At 43.3% G+C, this 27,169-nt stretch overlaps 1 protein-coding gene across 1 annotated transcript in view; it reads left to right on the top strand.

The window, feature by feature from the left end:
- Nucleotides 1–27,169, top strand: part of CNTNAP2 (contactin associated protein 2) — a 1,320,279-nt gene that overhangs the window by 896,621 nt on the left and 396,489 nt on the right. The window contains exon 11 of the mRNA XM_066629190.1: nt 10,880–10,986. Within this exon, the coding sequence (XP_066485287.1) occupies nt 10,880–10,986 (107 nt within the window). The remainder of the gene's footprint in view (nt 1–10,879; nt 10,987–27,169) is intronic.

The raw sequence follows: 27,169 nt of genomic DNA on the forward strand, positions 1-27,169 counted from the left end.
CAGGCTTCAGCACCCATGGAATTGAGAGAAGTGGAAGGGGACACTCCGGCGCATTTAATACTATGTTTTTACTGTGCAGCAGCATGGCATTTAACAACGCACATAAGTGGGCATGCTGCCCCTGCTCCTTGAGGGAGGAGATATGTTTCGTACCACCCCGCTTACTGGGTGCGCCACCCCTACTCCTTTAAGGGAAGAGGGGTGTTCCATTACTGACCTGCTTGACAGGCATGCTACCCCTTTCTCCTGAGGAGGGGATGTTGAGCTGTTACCAGCCTGCTTGCCAGGTGCGCGTCCCCGTCTCCCATGAGAGAGGTGGTGTTCTGGTGACAATGCGCTTATCTACTACTTTCAGAGGAGGGGGGGTGTTCCTGTGCCGACCCACTTAGTGGGCATAATGCCCCTAGGCTTTTGGAAGAAGGGAGGAGTTTCCGTTAGCAACCCACTTAGACGCTTCTCCTTAGAGAGGGGTGATGTTCTGTTACCAGCCCACTTAATGGGTGCACTGTCCCTACTCCTTGGGGAGGGTTGATGTTTGGTTACAAACCTGTATGGCCCCTTCTCCTTTGAGATGGGGGTGTTCTATTAGCAACCATTTAATGGGTGCTCTGCCCCTCCTCCTGGGAGAGGAGTGATGTTCAGTTACCAGCCCGCTTGACTGGATTGTGGTCCTTCTCCTTGAAAGGGAGGATATTCTGTTAACAGCCCGATTAAGGGGTGCTCTGCCCCCACTGCTCTAGGGGCGATGATGTTACCATCCCACTTAACGTGTGTGCTACCCCTGCTCCAGTGGGGAAGGGGTGACATTCTGTCATCAACCTGCTAGCAGGTATGCTGCCCCGGTTCCTTTGAGAGACAGGTGAGGTTACCAACCCACTTAACCGGTGCGCGGCCCCTCCTCCAGGTGGGAAGGGTGAGGTTCTGTTGGCAAGCTGCTTAGCGGGCGTGCTGCCCCTACTCCTTTGAAAGAAGGGTTATGTTGTTACCAACCTGCTTAACAGGCATGGTTACCAACCGCTTTAAGGCGTGTGCTGTCCCTGCTCCAGAGGGAGAAGGGCGACGTGCTGTCAACAACCTGCTAACAGGTACACAGCCCCTTTTCCTTTGTAGAGAGGGGTGATGTTACCAACTCACTCAACAGGTGAGCAGTCCTTCCTCTGGCAGAGGAGGGGTGATGTGCTGTTGACAAGGAGGGGTGATGTTACGTTGACAACTTGCTTAGCTGCCCCTACTCCTTTAAGAGAGGGGTGATGTCTTGTCCAGCCTGCTTAACAGGCATGTTGCCGCTATGCCCAGTTAAGGCGCTGCAAAAGTAAGTAGCAAATTCACACGCGCAAGCAGGAGCCCTGTTCCAGCACACGGACGGCTTAGGGGTGCCCTGGTCTGAGCAGGAGGCGGACAAGCACTAGGCTGACCCTTCCTTGTGGCAGGTGGTGTGGTAGAGGCGTGCTTGGGACTTTGGAGTGCACCTTCAGACAGCATAGACAGGGCAGAACCCAATAGTAGTCCTCAGGAGCACAGTGGCACGAGGACATTGACTGGGGCCCTGGCCGGGACCGTGGGGGTCCTCCTCAGAGGCTCAGTGGCTCGAGGCGGCACAGCCCGTGGTCCGGCTGCCTTGCCCTTATGGGACAGACCTGAATGAGCTGCGTCGCCCAAGAACGGGACACAGCTTGGAGTCGGGTGCACATCCAGCCCGGGGAACAGAGTTGGTTCTGGGGCTGCCCAGTGGTCCCACCTCCGCACAACAAAAGGGGTTTTTGCTACCCCTGCAACTGCAGGTCTCAGCCTCCTTTCTGTATTCAAATGCTAATAAAGTGGCTCTTTCTCCCATGTGTGTTGTCTTGAGTGTTCATTGGGCGGTGCTTAGACAATTTGCTAGAACTGGGAGCAGGCTGAGAGACAAAGCAGCAGACTGAAGGTGGGTAAAAAAAAAAATAGAACAACCTCCTTGGTTTTATTTTGTTGTTTTTTTTAAAGCAGGTCATTTTATTTATTTTTGTATTTCTTTGGTTTACTTGTAGGCTACATTTCAAGCCAGAGCCTCACAAACAGTTCACATACAATTCAAGACAAAATAATCTGTTTTATTCCCTTTGGGACTGCCAGTGTCAGAGCAGCCCCTGGCTGCCCCCTCTTCTTCCTCACACTTCTGAGCAGCAACAAGAGCCAGGGAATGAAGTGGCAGCAGTCCCCATTTCAGAATAGGTGTTCTGGAGGCTGCTTGCTTCTGAGCCAAGCTTGATATCAATAGTACTACCCCCCACCCATCAACGATTAAAAAAACCAAACTTTTCAAAAACTCCTTAGGTAGGGCAAAGCAGTGTTGCAGGGGACCATCATTGCCCCTTTTCCAAAACCTAGTTGCCTCTTTGTCTGTATAATTCTATCCTGATCATCTTTTTGTCATCTTTTCATTTATTTCTGGAATGTAACGGAAACCAGCACAGAAAGAGAGACTTACTATTTATACAGCACTTTTTTCAGCAGTGTCACTAAAGGTTGCCAGTTCTGATTGAAAGTATTCATGGAGAAATTTTTTCCCCCATCATAACATAATGCTTGAAATTCCTAGAGGCCTATTAAGACTGTAAGGATTGATTTTTTGGAGATGGATGCTGATTCCTGGAAACTCCAGGTCAATCCTGGAGGTTGGCACCCCTCATTCTCAAATAATTAGAAAGCTAAAGGAGCACAAGAAACCCAGGGCTCCAAGCAGGACAACATCACAAGAACACAGTTGGTATTGGGATCCCTCCCCCCACTGCTGTTTCGGCTGAAGGAAGAAGAATTTTTCCAACAGACCACAATGAAATGAGCTTCATGCTCTATTACCTGTATGTATTTGTCACTTCCCCCCCCCCATGGTGATCATCATTAAATTTTCTTTGCGTTGAAGTTAACACCACAAAATGCTTAGTAGTTTTAAAGAGCATGATTTAGTGCAAGCAATCAGCATTAAAATATGCAGTGACATTTTGTTAAGCAAAGTTTTTTTTAGGACATATGCCCGCACAGGGAACACTGCGAAACTGTTACCAAGAGTGGTGTTTCCAGGCCAATAAGATGATGCCATCAACTATTTGCTTTAGAAGGATTAATGAAAGACTAATAATGTATGAAGAAAGAGGCTGCTCTGAGCCTTTTTGAGATCAGAATATTCTTGAGTTTTGTGCGGTTTATTTATCCTAACAGTGATATCAGCTGTCTAACTGACCCATCTGTCTGTTTCCTGTTTGATCCATCTCCTTTTTATATATTCCATGATTCAAAAGATCTATTGTATGCTGGGGCCATGCTGAGGCTGTAGACTGTACTTGAAACCAGGTCCAGGAGAAGAAGACTAGGGTGGGGAGGGTGGCAGACCGAGGCCAAGAAGGGGATGGTATCAGCAGCAACAGTGCTGCCGATATCCTGTCCCCCTTCCCAGCCTAATCTGCCTTCCTGGGTCCACTGATTTGTGGCGGCTATTGGGGAGTTACATAGGATTGGGCTGCCTGAATCCTAGACTCACCAATATACATTCACACAAGGAGGAAAAGTAGAGACAGTAAGCATATTATCAGTCTGACTGCGCACAAGATGCAGAAGATTGGGGGGGGGGGAATGATCAGGGTTGCCAAAGACCAAGGATACCTATCCTGAGGCAGTTTGAAGCACAGCAGAGTTTGTGGGGCAAGGCTGCCAACACACAGTGACATCTAACTGTAAAGGTGGGGAGAAGACAGAAAAGAGCTTGAAAAGCAAAAGGTGGGCTAGGCAATAGCCTTAGCTAGTTCCAAGGAGGGAGGCAAGGCAAACGAGCCAAGATTGATCCCCTGGGAAAAGGGGATTCTCTGAGAGGTGGCCCAGCAGGTGCTGGAGCAGTGACTTACAAAAGGAAAGGCAGCTGTTCAGGCACTGGATGTACAGCTTCAGGTAGTACTCAGGTAAGGGAGTGAGGAAGAAGAGAGAAAGGTTGGGAAGGAAGAGAACAGTCTTGGATGCCAATTGGCACAGTGGATAGTGTTTAACATAGGTCCAGTGGGCCACTGAGCAGTTCTTGAGCATGGACAATGACAAGCATGCGTGCAGCAGACAATGTGTCTTTGATTCCTCTTTTTATACCTTCAATTCCCATAGACTTTACAGGCTGTTGTGGGGTGAACTCAGCAAGAACCTTTCTTTTGTGCCTTAAGAACATAAGAACTGCCCCACTGGATCAGGCCATAGGCCCGTCTAATCCAGCTTCCTGTATCTCGCAGCAGCCCACCAAATGCCCCAGGGAGCACACCAGATAACAAGAGACTTCATCTTGGTGCCCTCCCTTGCATCTGGCATTCTGACATAGCCCATTTCTAAAATCAGGAGGTTGCACATACACATCATGGCTTGTAACCCATAATGGATTTTTCCTCCAGAAACTTGTCCAATCCCCTTTTAAAGGCATCCAGGCCAGATGCCATCACCACATCCTGTGGCAAGGAGTTCCAAAGACCAATCACACGCTGAGTAAAGAAATATTTTATTTTGTCTGTCCTAACTCTCCCAACACTCAATTTTAGTGGATGTCCCCTGGTTCTGGTGTTATGTGAGAATGTAAAGAGCATCTCTCTATCCGCTATATCTTTCCCATGCATAATTTTGTATGTCTCAATCATGTTCCCCCTCAAGCGTCTCTTTTCTAGGCTGAAGAGGCCCAAATACCATAGCCTTTCCTCATAAGGAAGGTGCCCCAGCCCAGTAATCATCTTAGTCGCTCTCTTTTGCACCTTTTCCATTTCCACTGTGTCTTTTTTGAGATGTGGCAACCAGAACTGGACGCAATACTCCAGGTGTGGCCTTACCATCGATTTGCACAACGGCATTATATTAGCCATTTTGTTCTCAATACCTTTTCTAATGATCCCAAGCATAGAATTGGCCTTCTTCACTGCCGCCGCACATTGGGTCGACACTTTCATCGACCTGTCCACCACCACCCCAAAATCTCTCTCCTGATCTGTCACAGACAGCTCAGAACCCATCAGCCTATATCTAAAGTTTTGATTTTTTGCCCCAATGTGCATGGCTTTACACTTACTTACATTGAAACGCATCTGCCATTTTGCTGCCCATTCTGCCATTTTGGAGAGATCCTTCTGGAGCTCCTCACAATCACTTCTGGTCTTCACCACTCGGAAAAGTTTGGTGTCGTCTGCAAACTTAGCCACCTCACTGCTCACCCCTGTCTCCTGGTCATTTATGAAGAGGTTGAAAAGCACTGGTCCCAGGACAGATCCTATTGACATGTTCTGAAAGTCAGGGCCTCCCTTAAAATGCAATTATTGATTTGATTTGACCATGGAGTTGGTGAGAGAGCTGGGGACCCTTCTTTAGTGTTGTTGCAAACTATTTTGTTTTCTCCACGTCAGGAAGCTCCCAGGATGTAGCTTTTGTTTACAGGTTCAAATTTGTTATACAAGCAAGATGTAGCTGGTCATGGAATTTTTCAAAAAGAAACAAAAGTCAAGGCTTGTCCTGAGCCAGTCAGTTAGGGTGGGGAGATGACTGCTCTAACAAACTAAAATTTTGGCTTTCCTTGATGTCTGTGGATTCTGAAGGTTTTTGCCATCACTCCAGTTCAACTTCCATGAGAGTACCCTGGGTTATATTCTTCCTGCTTTCAGCCAGTGTCATTTATACATGCAAACAAACATGAAAGGGCCCTTATTGGGGGGGTGGGGGTGGAGGGCGGGTATAAATCTCTTAAATAAAAATAAACAAAAACATGTCAGTCAGCAGCGGTGGCGTCACTAGGATTTACATCACCCAGTGCGGAAGGCCTGTGCGTCACCCCATGCAGTGGGCAGGGCAACGCCCCAGGTGGTGGGCCTGGTAATGCACCATCTACCTGCCGCCACTGGTTTTTTGGCTGTATGTTTTGTTAGAACACAGATATTTCAATGTGGTTTTTTCATTGCATTCTGCATGAAATTACACATTATTTGATATATAACGTGATGGTATTATTCCTCCAAACTCTGATTTTAGTGATTTTGAAAACTTGTAGAGTCACACACACACACTCATGTCAACTTACTAACACCTTATTGCAGTAGTTCTCAAACTTTTAGCACTGGGACCCACTTTTTAGAATGACAATCTCTCCAGGACCCATGGGAAGTGATGTCATGGCCAGAAGTGACATCATCAAGCAAATTAAAATAAATAATTTTAAATAATTAAATTAAAATAAAAGAAATAAATAAGGGGGAGCCTGTTCCACCAAATGAAACTACTCTGAAGTAAGTCCCGTGGTGGTCAATGGGGCTTACTCTCAGGAAAGTGTGGGTAGGATTGCAGCCTGTGAGCTCAAGCCTATGCATGTCTACGCAGAAGTAAGTCCCATAATGGTCAATGGAGCTTATTCTGTAATCTGCCTGCAATAACAACCCCCCAAAAGAATCGGTGAGATTTTCAGCCCTCCTCAGTGCCCAGTTTAAAGTTCTTCTATTTCAGGCATATCAAGATAAAGGCCCACCTGGCTTTGTAAGTGCAAAATAGAAAGCATTCCTCTTACCAGTTCAAGCCTCTTTTTTTGTGCTTTTTAGTGGGGGGAGGAGGCTGCCTTCTGGAGCATTTGTTGTGCTCCAGTTCCATCAGATTGGGACCATTCTGGTGTCCTCACATTCCGCTTTGCCTGGCCTGATCACCAGCCAAGGCACTTCTGCCGACTCGGGAGTAAACACGACTGTGAAGCTGCTTCGCTTTCCATAGGGCTCAATAGACTGCAGCTGGGAGGGACGGAGAGATCTCATTCTCCCTTTTGTGTTTTTGGGGACTGCATTCATTAGATCAGGACCATTCTCACGTTGTTCAAGTTCGCCTACTTGCAAGTAAACGCAGCCATGTGGCTTCGTTTGGGACTCAATAGACTACTAACTGGGAGGGAGGGAGGCAGGAACCTCCTCCTCGGGTGTTTTGGGGGGCTGCATTCATTGCATCGGGACCATTCTGGTGTCGTTGGATTTCTCTCAGCCTGCCCTTTCCGATGGACAATGGCAAGTATGCCTACTCATGAGTAAACATGTGATACAGTTCACTTTCACTTTCCATAGAGCTCCATGCATTTTTTCTTTCTGGTGTTTTGGCCATAACTTTTGAAGGAAAGGAGCTATTTCAATTCTGTTTTTTGCTTTGCATTCCGCTGGATGTTCTGCATCCAACGGTGTATGGCATGACGGGGCAGTTCCTAAAGCTGCAATGTTAGTGCGTCATCCCCCCAGGGCGCTTCACCCCCCGGCGTGTCTCACGGTGCGGCCCGCACCCCCCGCACTCTCTAGCAACACCACTGGGCAGCAGTATTTGCTCACCTTTATTCCTGGTTACTGTTGCTTCTCAATTTCCTTCCTGCCTCTCCCTTTATTGTCTGCCCTTTCTTCCTTCTGCACACATTGTTGAAATTTAAATTGTAAGCTTTTCAGGGCTGAGACCTTTGCTTCTTGCTATGTTACACCTCAAATGTCATATATGTTGATGGAACCATATAAATCACTCCTCCCATTAAGGGCAGTCAGTGTCCTATGTGCTGACATGCTGGATACTAGAATGATCTCTGTCATGGTGAAAGTTTTCAGGAAAATCTGGGTTAAAAAAGAAAACCTGGATAAATAATGTCAGAAATGGGAAATTGTTGGGCTGCACATGTGCAGCTGGAGGACTATGTGAAGGTATACGGCAGAGGGTGTTAAGTCTGAGTAGAATGCAAATGCAATTTCAATACATGGGGGGGGGGAGTTTGAGCAGAATGTAAATGAACAAGTCTGCGTCCTGCTCAGCTAACTCTAGGGAGTACAGTCCATATGAGTCAAACTGCCATTTGATAATATAGCCTAAATATTTCGTAGATTATCACAGAGGAAAGGAAGCACTATTATCTGAAAATGTGGAATGTGCATGTAGGCATTTCTGAATATGTTCAGAGAAGCAAATGAAGCCGATAAAGGGAAACAGAGGGCACATGAGGAAAGAAACAGGGTGAAGTTTGGGCAAAGATTAGAATGTTGGGAAAGTGGCAATTGGTTTGTCAGAAGTATAAATTTGAAAAAAAATGGAGGCAACCATTCACAACCTTTGGAAATCTTGTGAGTTATAGACTGGAACAGGTACAAACTTTGAGTCTGAGCAAGAAAAAGCTGACAGTCATGCTATATGATAGGCAATAGAGCACAGTGAAAAAGGGAGAATCATTCCATCAGAGAAAGATAAAAGTGCAAAATTATAAAAGGACAGAGTGTTTCACATCCAAGGGAGAAAGGGGACAGAAAATAAGGCACTGGTAGATCACAGAGAAGATGTTAGAATTGGAAGAGTGAATAGCAATTAATCACAGTCAGGAAATAAGCTCTCTAGGAGCTTAAATAAGGAGAAGTCAAAGATTCAAGTACAGTGAGATAAATCTGTGAGATGAAACTCCCTTTTTGCCATAGTGCAAACAGTCCAAGGAGGAAGGAGCTAGTCATTTAGAGTGAATGCCATATCTTCAAACAATGAATTGTATATAAAGGAAAAAAATGAAGAAATAAACATACACTCACAAAATCTGTTAGGAAAACAATTGTTGTTTAGCAGCGCCTAGTTTCTGCAAATGAACAAGCAATTTCCAAAGTTAACAAAATAAACTCAGTGAAAGAATTATATAGAAAAGAAATTGGTAGAAAGTGGGAAACCGTTATAAAAGCATAAGCATGTTTCACCAATCCACTCTTCCTGCCAAGGGCATTAAACAGTCATGAAAATCGGCCCAATCTTGTCAAAAACACCATTCTTTTTTGTGCTGCAATCCCCCTTACCTCTGTCTCCACTGCTGAAACATAAATCAAAGAAGAAGATATCAAATTAGAAAACTTATAGGGATTGATTGCCAACCACATGCAGCATAACTACAAAGAAAGGAAAGTGTCAAAAGAAGTTAGAGTAGAATAGAAAACACAGGGTAAGATAATTTTATTTCTGAATTTAAGAAATATCTACCCCTCCCTGGGTTCCAAATATCTATCCTCCTGGGTTCCAAAAATGGGGAACCCAGGGCAGCTTATGGCTTGATATAACCTCTGTTTTGTCTGTGTTTAGTTTCAGCTTGTTAGCCCACATCCAGTCCCCAACCACTTCCTGGCAATGCTCCAGGACCTCAACAAACCTCCCCAGCATTTGATGGAAAAGAAAACTGGGTGTCTGCAAACTGTATGCTGAAGTGAAAACTGTTTCTTTCACTTTGATTTAGCAGGCAATTTTTGTCAATTATGGAGACACCATGAGCATCAAAATCATTTTGGTGATTATAGTTTTAATTTTTATTGCCATTCCCTTTTAGAGAACTGTTTTCATTTCCTTGATAGGTAGGAGGTATTCTAATCTTTTCTTAATACAATAACACAAAAGTTCAGTTCCTCAATTGTATTGGGTGAAAGAGAAACTCAATATGAAAGGAAAATTGATCAGAAAATACAGCAACTGTACTAAGCCTGGATACAGTGAGATTTAATAAAGGGGCAAAAATTGGTTCTTTGAAATGAGGTTTCAAAGCACACTCCCAGAAGAGAAAATAGTTTCCAAAGCAAAAAGCATTATGGTAATTCCTGTTTTAAAAAGGATCTTTGATAGAAAGAGGGCCAGTCAAACTCAAATCTTTGAAATCGCATTTTGTGGATTTTCAAGAAATAAATATATGTCCTCATGTAATTTCTCCGTTTTCCATTCATCTCTATTCTGCCTTTTCTTGTACATTACCTCAACTTGCTGACAAGAGATTTTGCTAGAATGTGTAGAGAGGAGGAAGGATAAGGTATACAAAATTATGATTGCCACAAGTAACTACTGTATAAGGGCTTTTTAATGGCATATTTTAAAAAGATAGGCAAACTCATGAGCTATCTTGATGAGCATTCAGGAAAAAAAAACTTTTTTTGAGGGCACTCTACCGGCTTGTAATATTAGCACATACAAGGAGTGTGCAACACTGTGACCTCTCCCTTCTACCACTCAGTATCTGACCCTTTTTCAAGTTGTGACCATCTCAAAATGGTATTTGCCCCATACCCCAACACCTTTCCATATCAATCCTCTGCCATCTTTCCTACTCCTAAAACAATCTTACCTTGGGGATGAGGTCAGACAGTGGAAGGCTCACTTCCAAACAGGAGCAGCATCTGGTTTTGAATAATATAAATATAGTCCCAATTCTGAGCTGTGGCACCATTCCCCCACAAGCACCTATCATGCCACTGAGCCAGATTGATATGACCCGATTCAGTCTTAGCCTTTGGACAACCTGCATTCACAATATTGCATGGCAGATATAGTGCAATGCAAAAGTATACTCTTCTTTTGCAGGAAAATAAGGCTGCAATCCTAACCACACTTTCATGCAAGTAAGCCCCATTGAACAAAATAGGACTTACTTCTGAGTAGACCTGGTTAGGATTGTGCCCTAAATTTACTGCTTTTTTCCTATCTTTATTGAGAGTTTAGACTACTTGTCAATCATGACCTATGACCTTTTTAAAAAAAGAATATTCTCAGATAGTGATAGTTCTTAGTTAATAGTATTTATGTGTGATGTTAGAAACCTTAATGATAGTAAGAAAGAATAGCCCATAATTGTTTTTCATCTTTTCCCCTTCCCACCAGCCTTTGCTGGCTGTTTGTGAATGTAGCATTCATTGTGTGATATATCATCTTCTTGCACAGCTGCCACCTACCATCATGAATTGTATTAATCCATCTAAAACTAACAAGGATTAATTGCTATGGTATGGCAAATTGGCACCAGTTGGGCATGCTGCTTGGATAGTCCCAAAATGTGGCCACTCATTCATTCTTGTTTGTTTGTCACCTTCTTTCTCTCTCACCCCAACAGGTGTGTGCCCAATCACTGTGAACATGGAGGCAAATGCACCCAAACATGGGACAGCTTTGATTGCACCTGCGATGGAACCGGATACAGTGGAGCCACATGCCATAACTGTAAGTGACGCTTGGACTAACGTCAAATGTTAAAAATAATGGGCATGATTTAGCCAAAGATCAAAGCATATCCAAGTCCCAAAGATCAAAGCACTATTAAATAACTCCAACTAAAATCAGAGGAATTTAACAATATTTAGCCATGATTGGATTATTTTCAAAAAATAAAAAGTGTACTCTTGTGATGTCCCTGACCTCAGGTGAGAACCAGACTGTGAAAACGAGGAGCTGGTCAGATCTCTGTCACCACAACCCACTGCTTGAAGTTCAGGAGGCTGGCCCCAGGAAATTAACTCATTCCCTCAGAGACAATTCCTCCTGACATTCTGAGAACTTTTGCCCTTCAGTGTCTGCCTGCTGATGTAGAAAATGCCTCAGGCGAAAAGTAGCTGAGAGGCAGCACAGTGCTTGGCTCCAGGCCTGGAAACTGTCTCATTAAGGATCCTGACTCTACAGCAGTGGGGTGGGGCCTGAGAGAGGTTAGCAAGGCCAGGAGCCATAAAAGAGCTCAGATGGAGCTGGGTCTTCCTTGAATCAGGTTGCTTTCTTTGTGTTCTCCAGGGTCCTGTAGCTCCGTCTGCTATGTCATTTAAAATTGACCCTCACTCATTAATCAGCTACAGCTCTAGGTCACAGTCCAACAGAGAGTGAAGCACACCTAAAACCAAGGGTTCTCAAACTGGGGCTCCATGGTGCCCCAGCCAGGGAAGCCCTGACTCTGGCCCCTAAGGGATGGGAGAGGGCAAAGGCAGCAATACGATTGGGAGGACTGTGCCTCTGCCATGGGTAAATGGGGCTTTTTTCTACTTACAACAAGCAACACCAGCCTGGGGGGGGGAGATGTGGTGAGCCCCACAGATTAAAGACTAAAGCCCCACCTGAAGACTAAAAATAATTATTGCAACCCACTTCCAGTTTTGCAATTGAAACCCAGAAGTGAGTTGCTGTTATTTGGAACAACCTCCTGATGCTATTGCTGCCTTTGTACCTCCCTCTGCAACAACTTACCCCAGTTTCAGTAGGCATGAATACACTGTGTTGAACTGCAAACCATAGTTTTTTTTAGTTAATCTGGAGATTTTCATGAATCAAAGTTAAATATGCAAGTAGAAAGAAAGCAAGCAAAAAAGAGACTTTCCCAGCCCTCCTAACTAATGCATTCTCCTTGGACAAATGAAAACAATTTTGCTTTGGCATATCTTTGAAGGAGTGAGGGATAAATGAATTTTAGGAAGGTTGTTTGCTACTCTGTATTTTGTATCTTTATCTTATAGTTGGTTATTTTTGTAAAGCTTGTATGTTTTATTGTTAGGAATAAAGTCTAGGTACTTTATAGTGGAAAGGCAGGATATAAATATGTGAAAAAACAGATAAAACCACTGTTAACTTACAGCAGTCATAGCTGATATTATACAAGGGACTCAGCATATGCATTGATTTTAATATTCTGCACTTAAAGGAATATTTGAGAATTATCAGGGGGAACCACATTACACTTTAACATACATATTTAATATTGAAAATATGCAAATAGGTTCACTTCCTGTAGGCTGTATTCACACTTAGGTTCTAAAATGGCTTCTTAGATGTCACGGGGGGGGGGGGGGAGACAGCCTCAATAAGATACATGGTTCTGTGTATGAGTAGTATGACAACTAGATCCTGTGTGTGTGTGTGTGGGGGGGGGGGAGAGAGAGAGAGAGAGAGAAATCTTTCTTAATTGAGCAAATTATATCTGTTAAAATGAGTCGTCCCCCCGCCACTTGAGCTACCAGTTGTTTAATTCACTTCTACTCCACTTTCAACTTTTTGAACACAAATCCCCACACATTCAAGCACATTTGAAATCATATAAATTCTGTGAGATTCTGTCCTAATGTCCTGTTAGAACAGGGATTTAAAGGCTGTTGTCCTATTTTCTCAGCTACTGCTGTGCTAAAGCCTCTGGGGATGGCAGAAATATGGGTCATCTAGGGATACAGAGCCACCACAATCTTACCTTTGCTAATTCTTCCAAAATTTTGGACAAATGCATTTCTTCATGTGTTACTTTGGAAAGTTGTTGGTTTTTTTTAATGGATTTAATTTCACTTTTAAAATGAGCCTGAAAATAGTTTCCTGCTGTTTGGGAAACAAAATCTCTTTCCAAAGTGTGATTTACCTGAAATGTTTCAGCTTAATAGCAGCACTCTGGTGAATAGAATCTACTTATTACACACACACCCCTCCCCATTCTGAGCCTCTAAACCAGGGAAAGCTTGTCAGGCCATTTCATATTACAAGCCTAAATTCCAAGAGCTATTTTCTAAGACAGAACATGCTTCCTTGAGAGAAACTGATTTCAGGATCTGATTTTGGCAGTACGCTACCTGATTAACTGTTTAACTGATTAACTAAGCAACTCTGGTTCATTTGTGGTAAAGAGTTAAAATCTTTAAAAGTTCATGATGCAGTCACCCTGACAAGTGCTACAAGTGCACAGGACCTGGGGCAGCTCTTGTGTAGTCCCAGCCAGTTAACCATGAAAACACCAATCAGTTGTAAGGGGCAAGAAGAAGGGAGAAGAAAGGAGCAGGGAACTAAGTCCGCCCCCCGCCCCCCCACCACTCCTAAGAACATTAGCACTGTTGGATCAGGGCTTGGATCCATCTAGTTCAGCTTCTTGTATCTCACAGTGGCCAACCAGATGCCTTAGGAAGCACACAGACAACAAGATATTTGCATCTTGCTGACCCCCCCCCCGCATCTGCATAAGTCAATCTCACAGATAAGTCGAGGGTAGGTTTTGAGCAAAAAAAATCATGGAATTTTCTATGACTATAGACTATAGTCTATGACTATAAGTCAGGGGTGAAACTTAGGGGTGTGTGTGACTATAGTTTTGACTGATTTTATCCAAGGCCAGATCCTGAAAAATAACTTACCACTAATTGTTACCTAAGAACTGTACAGTCTCTAATTTATTAAAAACATAGTAAAAGATCATAAGATGCATTTTTATTCTTTTTAAATTCTTTTCTTCACCATCTTTTGTAAACACTATCAGAGTAAGTGCACTATAAACAACATACCAGTAAAACAGTGGTTCCCAACCTGGGACTCATGTACTCCCAGGGACACTCAACAGGACCTTTAGGGTTACTTGAAAAAGAATGGCAGAAAAAGGCAGGTCATGCTCCAGAATGCTTTGCAGGGCCAGCAAGGCAGGAAGGAAGGTAGCTAGTTGGCTGTGAAAGCCCCACCAATAGCTAGTTTTTGGTCATCAATTCATGTATGCACCAGTGATTGAAAACCAGCACAGTAAAAAAGCTGAAATATGGAAAGTGATCAATTACCCAGAATTTTTCAGCGCACTTCTGGTGCAAAACAGTGCAAAGGCAGAGTCTTCAGTTCTTCAAACAGATAAAAAGAGAAAACACCGTGATAAATACATGGAGTCTGGGCTTTCATATAGAGGAGATGAGGACTTGTATTAATTACAAACATTTTGCTAATATATTTTGCTGATATTGCTAGTACAATTTATAGAAATGGGCTGCCAAGGGATATACAAGTAAAAAAAGGTTGGGAATCACTGCAGGAGATCCATGAAGCAAATCCTCCTTTAAGGTGTCTGGTGTGTTAAGCCAGAATCTCTACATACAACATACAACCCATAACACATAACAGAGTGTGCAATTCAATTCAAAGCAGAGAGATGCAGCTGCATATATTTGCAGCCCTTTTTACTCAGAAGTAGACCCACTGCTTTCCATGGGTGTTATTCTTAAGTAATGGTGCACTGAATTGTAGCCTGAGACTTTGCTTCAAATGGAAACTAAATACAGTTTAGAGCCCAATCCTATGCATGTCTGCTCAGTAGTAAGTCCCATTATAGTCAATGAAACTTAATCCCACGTAAGTGTGGATAGGATTGCAGCCTTAATTTAATTTCAGATCCACAAGTAGTCAAATCAATCATAAAATACTTTACAGAATAGAAAAGTATTCAGAACCTGTCTAATAGGCTTTATTAATTTGCAAAGTTTCTTGACTCACCAATTGTCATATGTTCCAGGCAAGCTTTCATCATGCATAGTATCAACATTGTAGTTTATTTTCTCCTGCTTCTCCTCCTCTTGATTTTTATTTAATATCTAGCTTGGGGGGGGGGGGGAACATATCTGAACCTTGAAAGTTAGTTCCTTATGTTGCAGACCTAATAAAGGCTGCAGTTTGGGTTGTTCTAAATGAACCACATGGGTGTCTGAATGTTTTCTCTGTTTTTCTTTTCTGTTTTTGTCTTCTATTTTCATTTCTTCTTTTTTTCCTCTTGCAGAACTTCTCCCCCCAACTTTCTGGGACTTTGGGCGCAATCCTAACCAACTTTCTAGCACTGACCTAGCCGCAGTGTAGCCCAAGGTAAAGGAACAAACTTGCCCTTACCTTGAGGAGGCCTCCTTGACTGCCTCTCCACTGCAGGATACAGTGCATGCCACATTGGCACAGCTATGTCAGTGCTAGAAAGCTGGTTAGAATTGCGCCCTTTCTCTCCAGTTTTCAGGGTTGGGAACTTGAGTCAGTGACTTAGACTCGAGTCTCAAAAATGTGTGATTTGGGGTGACTCATTGACTCGTGAGTCACGCACATGGAAGACTGAAAAAGACTCGAGTCAGCATCCCTTTGACTCAGCACTCGTCCCCATGCATGCTGACTCAAGTCTGTAGGTGTCTGGATGTGCTTGCTTACTGCTTTCACGGTGAAAATCCTTGTGGGGCCAGCATTCCAATTGGGCAAGCAGCAGGGAAGTTCCAGCTGGGAGACAGGGAATGATTAATGTGAGCAGGAGGGGGGAGGCAGGGCTGGGCTCTCTTTTTCTGTCTCTGATAAGAAGGAAGGAATGGATGATCATTAAACAAAGGATGGGCTTTCTGATATTTCATTAGCTAAGTAAGCCAAGGGGGTCCTTGCCTTACAGTTGGCTTGAAAAACCTAGGGAGAGAGAGGAGGCAGGGAAGGGGGGAAGGGAGTTCATAGCAATCACGCTTTGCATGGCATGGCTGGTTGGGAGGAGGGAGCCTCATTAAATGACTGGCTAAAATGGGACTACTTCTGAGTAGTCCTGCAAAGGATCAGGTCATCCTAGTAAGCTGTGCAGCTGCTACGCATGACCCTCCTCCCTCTTGCTGCTTCTGTCCTTGCTCTCATGCAGTCCCTCCCACCCTCTTTACAGATGGGATGGGGGCAGCAGGGGAGTCTTTAAAGAGAACTCACACACACAGCACCCCGGTTTTTTCCACAGCAGGATTTTTAAAGGGGGGACAACTCAACTTGAGTCCTTTAGAGTCACTGAAGTGTGACTTGGTGACTCAGAAAGTGCCCCCGTTATGACTCATTTTCAAGTTGAGTCATGGGGACGGTGACTCGGTGACTCGACTTGAGTCAAGCCACATTGGGTTTTCCCATCTGTCTTGCAACCCTGCCAACTACACCAATTTGTCCTGTCCGAAAAAAGTTTAGTCTCCCAATGCCCACTTTTTTGGCTAATTAACACATCCTTATCTCTAGAAACAACAGCTGTGGTATGCAAAGGAATGAACACAGAACTCCTTATCTATAGCAATTAACCAGAATTTATTGCTACAAACACTTTCCCTACAATCCCTCTTGTCTAGAGGCTTTCCCTCCCCAAAACTCCACTTAACTCAGTGGGTAAGGTCTGAAGCCTCCAGTCCAAGTCCAGTGTCCAAAGCACAGTCCAGTCTTCTGCAGCAGAGTCCCTCCTCTGTGTTCTCTCCAGCAGAGTGTCTCCTTCAGCAGGGTCCTGGCAATCCTCTCTTCTGTGTCCTCCAGCAGAGTCCTGGCAGTTCCCTTCTTCCATAGGTCTGAGTCAGGTCTACCATCTGGTCAGGTAGCTCTGGGCTTCTTCTGAAGCTGCCTTTTATCCTTGGATGTCCCATACTCCAAAATGCAGCTCAACTGTGAGCCCCTTGTTAAGTCCAAATTAGGCTCAGGTGAGCCATCTCTTCAGTCCATGTCCATTCAAAGTCCCATGAAGGTTAAATGAAGTTCAGGTGTCCATCAGAGTCTCCATTGGCCTTGATTGATTACAGCTGTGGAGCCAGCCCTGCCCTTCCCAGAGCTGTCAAACAGCTGTCAAAACATGGATTTGCTGTCCATATCATTAACCTGATGATCTTCTGATCTTCCATTACACCATCCCTGCCAATTTTAATGTCCTTTCCCCAACTTTTTTCTCAGCTTCCTTCTCTTTCTAATACTTTCTCTGTTTGGCAGATTCTTGTATACTGCAGTGTACACAGCTGGGCTCTCACAACCTTCAGGGGTCAGAACTGGCACCAAAACTTGTCAGACTTAGGATTTAAACATCAACGGTCATCAAAGTCTGGTGCCAACTCTGAAAATAGATAATCTGCACGGCTGAGAATGATGTTTGAAAATAGATTCATGTTGCAGCCAGTAAAGTTATCCAGCTCATGCACTGCAGCCCATAGGGGATGGTTCTCTCCCAGAAGCCAATTCACAGGATGAGACACAAATAGACAGTGCTTTTCCTGGTTTTGTTCATTTAAGATATGATTTGCTCAAACATTTCACCCTTCATTTTTGAACGCGATTTAAATGTTAATGGAGAAAGGAATGCACTGATCCACTTTCCAAATGTCATCTCCATTTTGTGCCCTAGGAGCCTAATGAGCTTTGATTATTTTTTTCCTGCAAAGTAAATCTTCTGTCTATTAGAAATTATTCTGAATCATTGTGATAATGAGTTAATGGCATCTAGGAGTGCTTTTAAGAAAACAAAATTTGAATAGCATCTTCTCTTCACTGCACATTATCATTAGTATGGACAATGGGCTAATCATGTGATAGTTGGTTAAAATCATTGCCAGATTTGGTAGTCAGAAAAAAAACAACACAGACTATAAGCAGCACAGACTATAATTTGCGTGCTGGAGCTATTTAGACTCCAGTAGGCTTCCTGTTGATTAGCTCTCAACCACTGTGATTCCACTCTTTATATAGCAAAATAATTCTCTGGGAAAGCACAAAAATGCTTTAAGGAACTCTGTATTTTTGTTCTAAATAAAAATGGATAGAATTATGGCTTCATCCAAAGTGATGCATTTACTTCCTTCTTTCATATGTAAGGATTGGTCACAGTACACATGTATAAAACTATAGAACAGTGGTTCCCAAACTGGTGGGTTGTGACACACCAGCCATTGAAGCATTTGTCCCTGCCCCTTTAAGGGGCAGGGAGGTGGGGGTTTACAATTATCTGGGGGAAGTGCCGGTATGGGTGTGTGTGTGTGTGTGTGTGTGTGGTGAGCCCTGCCGCTGTCTCTGTAGGGCTCCCTAAGCCTCTGTTACAGTAAAAAAACACAATCAAAAACCACTTCTGGTTTTCATTGGAAAACAGGAAGTGGTTTTCAATTGTGTTTTTTAATTGCAACAGAGGCTTGAAGAGCATTGTGGAGGTATGGCAGCAGTGTGAACCCCAGGAACACACTGCTGCCAGGGGGAGGGGGTTTTTTACATTTACCTGGGGGAGTGCCAGGCTCCAAGCCACTCTCCCCATTCCATCATCCTTCTCAATTCTCTGATCAGAGTGCCAGTTTCAGACAGTCCAATCTTCCCACAAGACTTTTTCACCCAATAGATGGGTTTGAAACCTTCTTTTGAAAATACAGTTTGATACTGTGTTTACTTGGGGCTGGGAAATTACCATTTCATCTGCTTGTCCCATGCAATTCCTGTACATAGATGTTATCAGAGCAGTGTGGTACTAGACCACATACACATGGTTTTCATGGCATTCTGATAAGGCACAAGTGGACTCACAGTAACATTATAAGGGGTGATTGTCCTGACAGGAACTTCAAATTAATTAACTTCTACATGATTTAATATTAATGCAGTACTTCCTGCTTTTATAAGGATGTAAACCTTGTTAAATTCATAGTCTCTGGGCAGGAAGTATTGTTGTTATTGTTAAGTTATATAAATGTAGATCATTCCCTCACCCCGCACGCCAGTATTGTGTACCTAAAGCTAGGGAGGGGGAACAGGCAGCAAAGAGCTATTGCTGTTTAATTACTGTTTTATACATTCAGAAATGTTCAAAGGCTGCAGCACAACATATTTTTACTCAACTCCTAAAATCTAGATTAGTTCCATTTATGGCTGCAAATTTATCCCATATTAATACGAATAATTTCTGAGGAATGTTTTGGCCCCAGAATGTTGCTAAGTTTGCAGGTGGTAGTCAATCTAAAAGGCTGGCTGTGGGGGAATTAAAAAGCTTTTTCAGGTCAAAAGACACAGTGCTTTTGGGGATCAGCGATAATACTATTATTGTTCCTTGAAGATTATTTTACTGAATGTTTTAAAGAGCAAAATGAAATGGAAATGTTCAGTTTGCAATAATTGGTTGACAAAAAGAGAATCTGCTCTAATCAGTGCTATTAGGGTAGAGTCAGGAAGTGTGAAATTCTGTTCTGACTTAGCCGTGAATTTCCATGGCTGCATACGACTGTGGGAGCAATATAATAATAATACAGAAGACACCATTTTTCCATGAATATTTAAAGATAACCCTTTCTCTTAGTGCACTCTGCAAGTGTTTTGAATTGCAACACAGCAGTCCGAGTCCCTATAATTAATCTATTGTAGAAGTACTTGGTTGACAAGAACTGGAACTGCAGAAGGCATTGATGGTGAAGACGCATTGGGTGCCAAGAGTTGTAACCCTTTCTGAGAGCCCTGTATTATATTCTGGGCCCCAGCTGAGCAGCAGAAGAAGGAGAAAAAGAGATGGGCTGCAGGAGGGCCCAGCCTCTGGCTTTTAGCCAGATTTGGCTGCCAGTTAGTGCACCACCATCACAAAGTACAGTTCCGCTTTTGTTTATAGTCATATAAAGACGCTCATAAGGGAAAAAGGACTTTGGTTAGTGGCATCAAGATGAAAGTAGTAGGGCAGTCTTGAATGAGTGCATAGAGTGAATTTAATTTACACCAGAGGTCTACAGGACAAGGAGACAATGTCCTGGAGACAAGGAGACAACGGAGAATCAAGAAGAATAACCTGCGTAGGATACATTATTATTATTATTATTATTATTATTATAAATAACAGTATTTATATACCGCTTTTCAACGAAAAGTCATACATAACTCACAGACAAAGATGGTTGGGCCCACAAATATAAATGCAGCACGCAGTAGATTGAGAGCCAATAATTTTTATTGGGACGTATTTTACTGGGACGTATGTTTCTTAACTCATTTTGATAGCTAATGGCTTTTTATCAGGTGAACTTCTGTTTATTTCAGAAGATTCCCTCAACTCACTCCAAGTCCAAGCAGAACCTTATATTCTATGTCCTGCAAGGAGTTCTCTGTACGGTAGAGGTGGCAATTGAGATGGCTCAAAATTCACAACCAGCAATTCCCCAGAGTCACATTCATAATTGTTCACTTAAACATACAATTTCCTTCTGAACTTAATATCAAGTCTTCCTCTTGCAGAAGGAGCCTTTCTTTGAAGTAAGGATGCGACTCATAAATCCGACTTCAATTAAAGTTGGAAAAACAAGAAATAGCTTTTACTTGAATGACAAAAAGGGAAGCTAACCAAAAGGCATTATGCATACATACATTGCCTTGTTGAATTTTTACCCCAATACATATGCCTAAAAATACCTCAGGCAGAGCATCCCCTTTCTGAGAAAGAGACAAAGCATTTGAATGTTGACACGGCAACCCATGAGAGTCTTTTCTGACTCAGCTGCTGTATCAGAGTCACTTCATATTGGGAATTTTTAAACTTATATCCTGGGTTTAGGGGTCTCAGGAGCAAGTCCTCCAATGCCTCAGAAGTCAGTTATCAAAAAACAGATTAAAATATGGCAGTGAGTGCCTAATGTAGCATACAGGAGCTCTTATAGGCAAGTCAGTCACTTTTCCTATGAAGGGCATTGGTTTCTGAAAGAGTTCAGTAATTCATGGTAAAGTATGGTAGGGTTGCCTCACCCTCCTTCCACTAGTCTTCTGGCTCCTTCCCTAAGCTTGGCCCAGTCTCAGCCCTAAGGGAGTCAGGGCCCAATCCTATCCAACTTTCTAGCACAAGTGCAGCCTCAATGCAGCCCCAAGGTAAGGGAACAAATGTTCCCATACTTTGATGAGGCTTCTGTGACTACCTCCCCATCACAGGAAGCAGTGCATACCCCAGTGTCACAGCAGCATTGGCACTGGAAAACTGGATAGAATTGGGGCCTCAGTACTGATCAGCCCTTCAGTAGCCTGTCCAGAGACTGCCTCATCATTGCTCCTAAGTGTAGCTTTGGTCCCATCGCCACTGGTGTCACCCCCGTTGGTGGAGACCCACTGATAGTGGTGGGCCTCCAACAAATACATGACCTTTGCAGGAAATGGCTGCAAGTAACTAGGTGTTCTAGCAAAAATTGATTGCCACAGAGTGGCTAGATAATCCTTATCCAAATGCTTTGCAATACTGGCCCCTTTGAGTTGTTTGCGAAAGCTTCAAGGAGGCATGGTAGCAACACCTTCCTCAAAGCAGATGTTCTGGCCATCTGGCATCCTTTCCTTAATGGAACAAATTCTCAGCTGAATGCTTCTCCACTTTTAGACTTCTCCTAAAATCAGATTAAAAACCTGCTCTGCACCATTGTGTGTTTTAATTATTGTTTGAAGCACCTGCAGCTGGAATGCATTACAGTTTACACAACCCATCTCTTCTATAGTAGTGACCCAGTGTGGACTAAGACAGTCATCTTGAATTACGCGGACAACAACAAGAGTGCACTGTTTGCCCTTGCCCACCTGCGAGGGTGGGATTGGGAAGGAGAACAGGGGAGGTAAAGTGCTGAGATGGGAAGCAGCAAGAAGGGAAATTGGAAAGGGAAATGCTGGAGTCGTCCCACACAGCATGTGAAATTTCAGAGGACTTTAACTAGGATTCTGATAAAAGGAGGAATACAGGATCTGATAAAGGGTACATAGTAGATTTGTCCGTGGAACTTATCATAGTGCCTATGTAGTATGTTTTGGAAAAATGAAAAATATTTCCAGAGGACCTTTTTAAAAGAACATATAATTAGTAGCAGATAATTTTGAGACTCTTCAGGTAGGGAACAAAATCCTTATAAGAATTAATCACTACCTGAGACTGCTTTTGCATGTAAAGTCTGCAAATTAATTAGCTTTCTTTTAATCTTTCCCATTTAAAAATCCTTGTTTTACTTTACTGCTTACTCCACTGTTTAAAAAAAAAAACATGCTTAGCTGCAAAAAAATTATTTTTGGGTACTTATATTAAATTCCAATTCAACTAGAAGAAATGCCATATTTTCAAGCAGATTTGTAATTCTTTCTGTTCAGCATTAGAGTTAATGTAAACAGGTATGCACAAGAACTGGTCTATAATGAGCATTTTTGCCTGAAACCTTTAATGGAGATTTCTTCTCAGTATACATTATAATCCCATTGAAACAACCTCTTGAATTGTGTAGGAAAATTCATTATCTAGTATGTTATGAAAGTTTTTACTCTTCCTTGCAAATTAATTTATTGCCACTGTGCTTAGACTGCTCCTGTTTTTTAAAAGTGGAGAGACCTCCACCTCCTTTGACATTTCTTTGAAAAAGGCAGGGAAAAGCACTCAGTTTGTGTTGACTTCAATGAGTCATAGACGTCATTGATCCTGACTTGACTTGCAACTCAGGGCCAGTGACTCAAATGAAAGAGTCAGGTCTTGAAACGAGGCCCGACTCTCTTTAGTGTGTGTTCTTGCTCACTTTTATTTTGATGCTTCTGCATTGCACTGAAGACCTCATGAGCAACCCTCCCACCTGCCGCTTCTGTCCCCTCATGCTGTTCCCTTCTGTATAGCAAACCTTGGTCCATGGCAGTCAGCAAGTAAGGGCACCAGCCAAGATGGGTGCCAGATGGAATGGGAGTCCAGGTCTATCCAGCAGGTAGATCTGGGCTCCAAATCCAGATAGGAACCCAGGTCTGCCTGGCTAGAAGAGGTAGCTACTGAGGGCAGTTAGAATGGAAGCCCAGGTCTACCCGGCAAGTAGATTTGGGCTCCAAGTCTGGACAGGAGCACAGATCTACCTGCCTGGAAGAGAGAGCTCCAGAGGGCTGTTGGGATGGTAACCCAGGTCTACCCAGCAGGTAGATCTGGGCTCCATGTCTGGACAGGAGCCCAGGTCTACCCGCCTGGAAGAGGTGGCTCCAGAGGGCAGTCAGAATGGCAGCCCAGGTCTACTTGGATGGTGGTTTTGGGTTTCAAGTCCAGATAGGAGCCCAGGACTACCTGCCCAGCAAACTTTGGCAACAGAGGCCAAAGTTCAGCCAGGAGTCCAGGTCTTCCAGCCTGGTTGGCCTGGGCTCTGGAGTTAAGGTAGTGCTCATAACCCCCCCAGCACAAACACTGGATCCACCCCTGATGTCAGCCCCCAGGGTATAACCTTGTTAACACCTTATTGGTTGCATACTGTGTCATAATAACATCTCATTGGCTCTTTGAACAATCAGTCTCATTGGTGCATTTTGAGTTAAGGAAATTGTACTTTTTGTTGCATAAGACTGTTGCATTTTGTATTCTGGTTTCCTGGCCATAACCTTTGAAAGAATGAAGATATTTCACTCTGGTTTGTTTCATTGAGTTCTTCTGTAAATCACACATTGAATGGTATATAACACGATGGTATTATTCCTAACAACCGTGATTTTAGCAATTTTGGTCACTAGAAGTATCACCCCCAGGGTGGCCCCCGGGGTGGACCACCCCACCCCCTAGCTGTGCCACTGCCTGCTGTTCCTTCTGAAGGTGGAATCATGATATGAACTGCAGGCGGAGTTGCTGCAGTTTGTATGGAAACAATTTTTTTCCCTGTACTGTTAAACTCTAATAACAGCACAGCTTTAGTTTACATACATAGTGGTTGAAGGACTTCAACACATAGCTGAAGGGAGTGCCGATGGGATGGGAACTTCAGGGGAGTGTTCAGCGACAACTCTGAGACACTCACCACCACCTCTGTTTTTCTGTGAATGTTTGCTCAAGTAAGCAATTGACTCATGACTCAACATTCCTTGAAATTTTTGAGTCAAAATATTTGAAATACTCAAAATTTTGCTCAAGTTGCAACCAGAGGCATTCGTGGAGTGGGGCAAAACAATAAGTGTCATCCGGCACCCCGATGCCTGTATAAGGCGGCCCCACCCCTTCCACTTCCAGTTGCGGCTACGAAAGCAAAGTGGAGATGTCTCCTCCACTTTGCTCTTGCCTTCCTGAATGACTCGGAAGTGGAGGAGGAATGGCCACTTTACACAGGCGTCCGGGTACCTGAAGACACATACCGTTTTGCCCCCTCCATACTGTTTTGCCTCCCTCCATCACTTCTGGTTGCAATGGCTGTGCATTATAACTCACGACTCAGGCCCAATGACTGGAGCATACCTCTGGGAAAAGGTGTGCCTCTTTAAAAAAAGCCTTGCAAATAAAACTACTCAGATGTTACTAGCCTGCCTGTTGCAAGTAAGCCTAAGAGGAATTTGGGGGAAGAATCAACTTTTGTAAGGCTTTCCTGCCTGGTTGCCTTGGGTTAATTCTTGATCTCCACAGATGACAGATGACAAGGTGATTTTCTCACAAGCTTGCTCTTTAGAAGAAAAACAATCAGCAGTAGGTTTCCCTATATTTGAATGAATGAATGAATGAATGAATGAATGAATATGCATAGGTTTTCTACTCCTCCACTTTGATTGGGATTTCAGTGTAGTTTGGGTGAAAACTTGGGTGAAAAAATGCTCTCATCATTATCATAAAGATGGGCAGACATCTAAAATATAATCTTTACGTAGAATCCTTCAGAATACTACAAATCATTTAAATAATAATTTAGCCACAATTATTGGCATTCTCATCTTAACCAAAGCGCCAATGCTGAGGGCATATCCACATCAGCTGTTTGGGTTTTTTGGTTTTTTTTAAGGATATGCTTTGGAACTAGTTAGTACAGGCTTCACCTCATCCCAGTACTGGGCATGCTTTGTTCTTGAGTTAGTGAGTCCCTTCCTCTACAGCAGAATTTCAAGGACCATTAAATCTAACTAGTGTTCCTCACATATACAAGGGGCTACGGCCTGCTATATTGACCACCTGGTTGGAGCCTCCCCCACCCCTTAGGGATAGATCCATTGGTGGGAGATGCCTGCCATTTCATCCCAAACAAATCTACACAGTATATTTTGCACGTGCAAATCAGAGCCAGGAGGAACAAACTCAATAGATTCTAGAGCAGCGATTTCCAAACTCTCTGGGAGTTTGGAAATCAGAGTAAGGGCACAATCCTAACCCCTTATGTGAGTGCTTTCCAGTACTGGCATAGCGGTGCCAGTGGGCCATGTGCTGCATCCTGCAGTTGGGTGTCACTCACAGACACCTCCACAAAGTAAGGGAGTGTTTGTTCCCTTACCTCAGAGCTGCATTGCCCTTATGTCAGTGCTGGAAAGCACTGATGTAAGGGGTTAGGATTGCATCTTAAGTTATGAGGCAGAGGCAAAGGCAGCAACACAATCTCCAGGATCGCGCCACTGCCAGGGCGGGGAGTGCTTTTTTCAACTTACCATTAGCAGTACCAGCCTCCCAGTAGGTTTGGGGAGCCTGCAGATGCCTCTGCAGAGCTCCCTAAGGCTGGGAATAACTAAAAATAATGATTGTGACCCACTTCCACTCCTTCCACTTACTGTTTCCTGAAGCTCCTATTAATCAGACCACTGCCTGCATGCCTCTCCACCTTCAGCAACTCCTACTTTGGACACACCACAATACACGCTAAAGCCTAATCTGCACTAGGACTGGGCTGTCTGTCTGTCTGTGACATGATCTGTCTGCTCTGCCTGTATGACATCAGCACTGTTCAGCCAAAAATAGGACTTGAACTACTTCTAAGAAAAGCCATGATGGAGCAGATCTTTGAGTTGGTTCTCTAAAAACAATAAAAAAATATTGTCATCACTTCAAAATGCCTGTAAAATGACATACTTACCAACAAAAATATTCTTAGTACTTGTTCCACGCTGGCGCGGCCTGAAAACTGGACATTTTGAAATATCAAGTAGTTTGCTTTTTTTTTTTCTCTTTACCCTGTGTATGTTTGCTTAGGTGACTACAGTGCGATCATTATTGTAGTCAGCAAACTGTTTAACTGTTCGTTTTTACTTTATTTTATTGCCTTTGGGTTTGCACTCAGCTTGCAGGGCTGGTATTTAGAAAACAAAAAACTTCCTTTTATTTGTAAACTGCGAAAATTCAATGGCAGTCATGGAGCACAGCTATAAAAGAAACCCCCACAGTGCTGACTTTACACTTCAGAGTAAAATGTACTTAAAACACTTCTTTTCTGCCTTCAGTAAATTTTTCCAAACACTGGAGAAGCTTCCTACTTTCTTTAGATTCTGTGAGAGTCTCATGCATTTCTAAGACTCTTCTTCAATTGAAACTGCTTGTTTAGATGCCCATATCTTCCAGTATTTCTCAGATGAAATCAGGCACATGCTTTCAGCACCCTTATTTTCAGAGATTTTCCCAACTGAATCTACTTCCTGATGCCACCCCAACCACCACTGCTTTGACCCCCCTCCCCCCAAAAAAAAATCCTGAAAAGAAAAATACAGCCTCTTACCTGGTTTCTTCTTACATGATCCTTTTTGACCAAACAGGAAGTGTGGGTCATGACGGAAGCATGTCCCACCCTTCCTGTTTTATTTAAAGAGACTACTAGAAAGCAGCATGATAAGTAGGTAGGGAGGCAGATGATTCAGTCCCTTCTTGCTTTTAGCAAGTGGGAATGGGTTGATGCAGCTCTATCCACAGCAAGCTGGAGAGAGGCAGCTTCATAAGCGGGCTGGCCTTGCCTATTCTCATACTATGGATAGCTGTTTGAATCCCCACCTTACCCCTCTAGCACACTTTATCAAAAGCTGTCATCTGTATTGGTTTACTCTGAGATAATTCTCCATTCATGCTAAAATTTGTTATTTTGGTTAATATATTTGAAAAAAGCCATTTAAAATATATCTCAGCAGTTATAATATATGTAATGGCAGACTGTGTTTCAGTGACTTAATGTCCATGCGTTTGCCTACA

This window comes from Tiliqua scincoides, chromosome 5 (genome assembly GCF_035046505.1).
Source record: "Tiliqua scincoides isolate rTilSci1 chromosome 5, rTilSci1.hap2, whole genome shotgun sequence".
Classification (NCBI taxonomy): Eukaryota; Metazoa; Chordata; class Lepidosauria; order Squamata; family Scincidae; genus Tiliqua; species Tiliqua scincoides.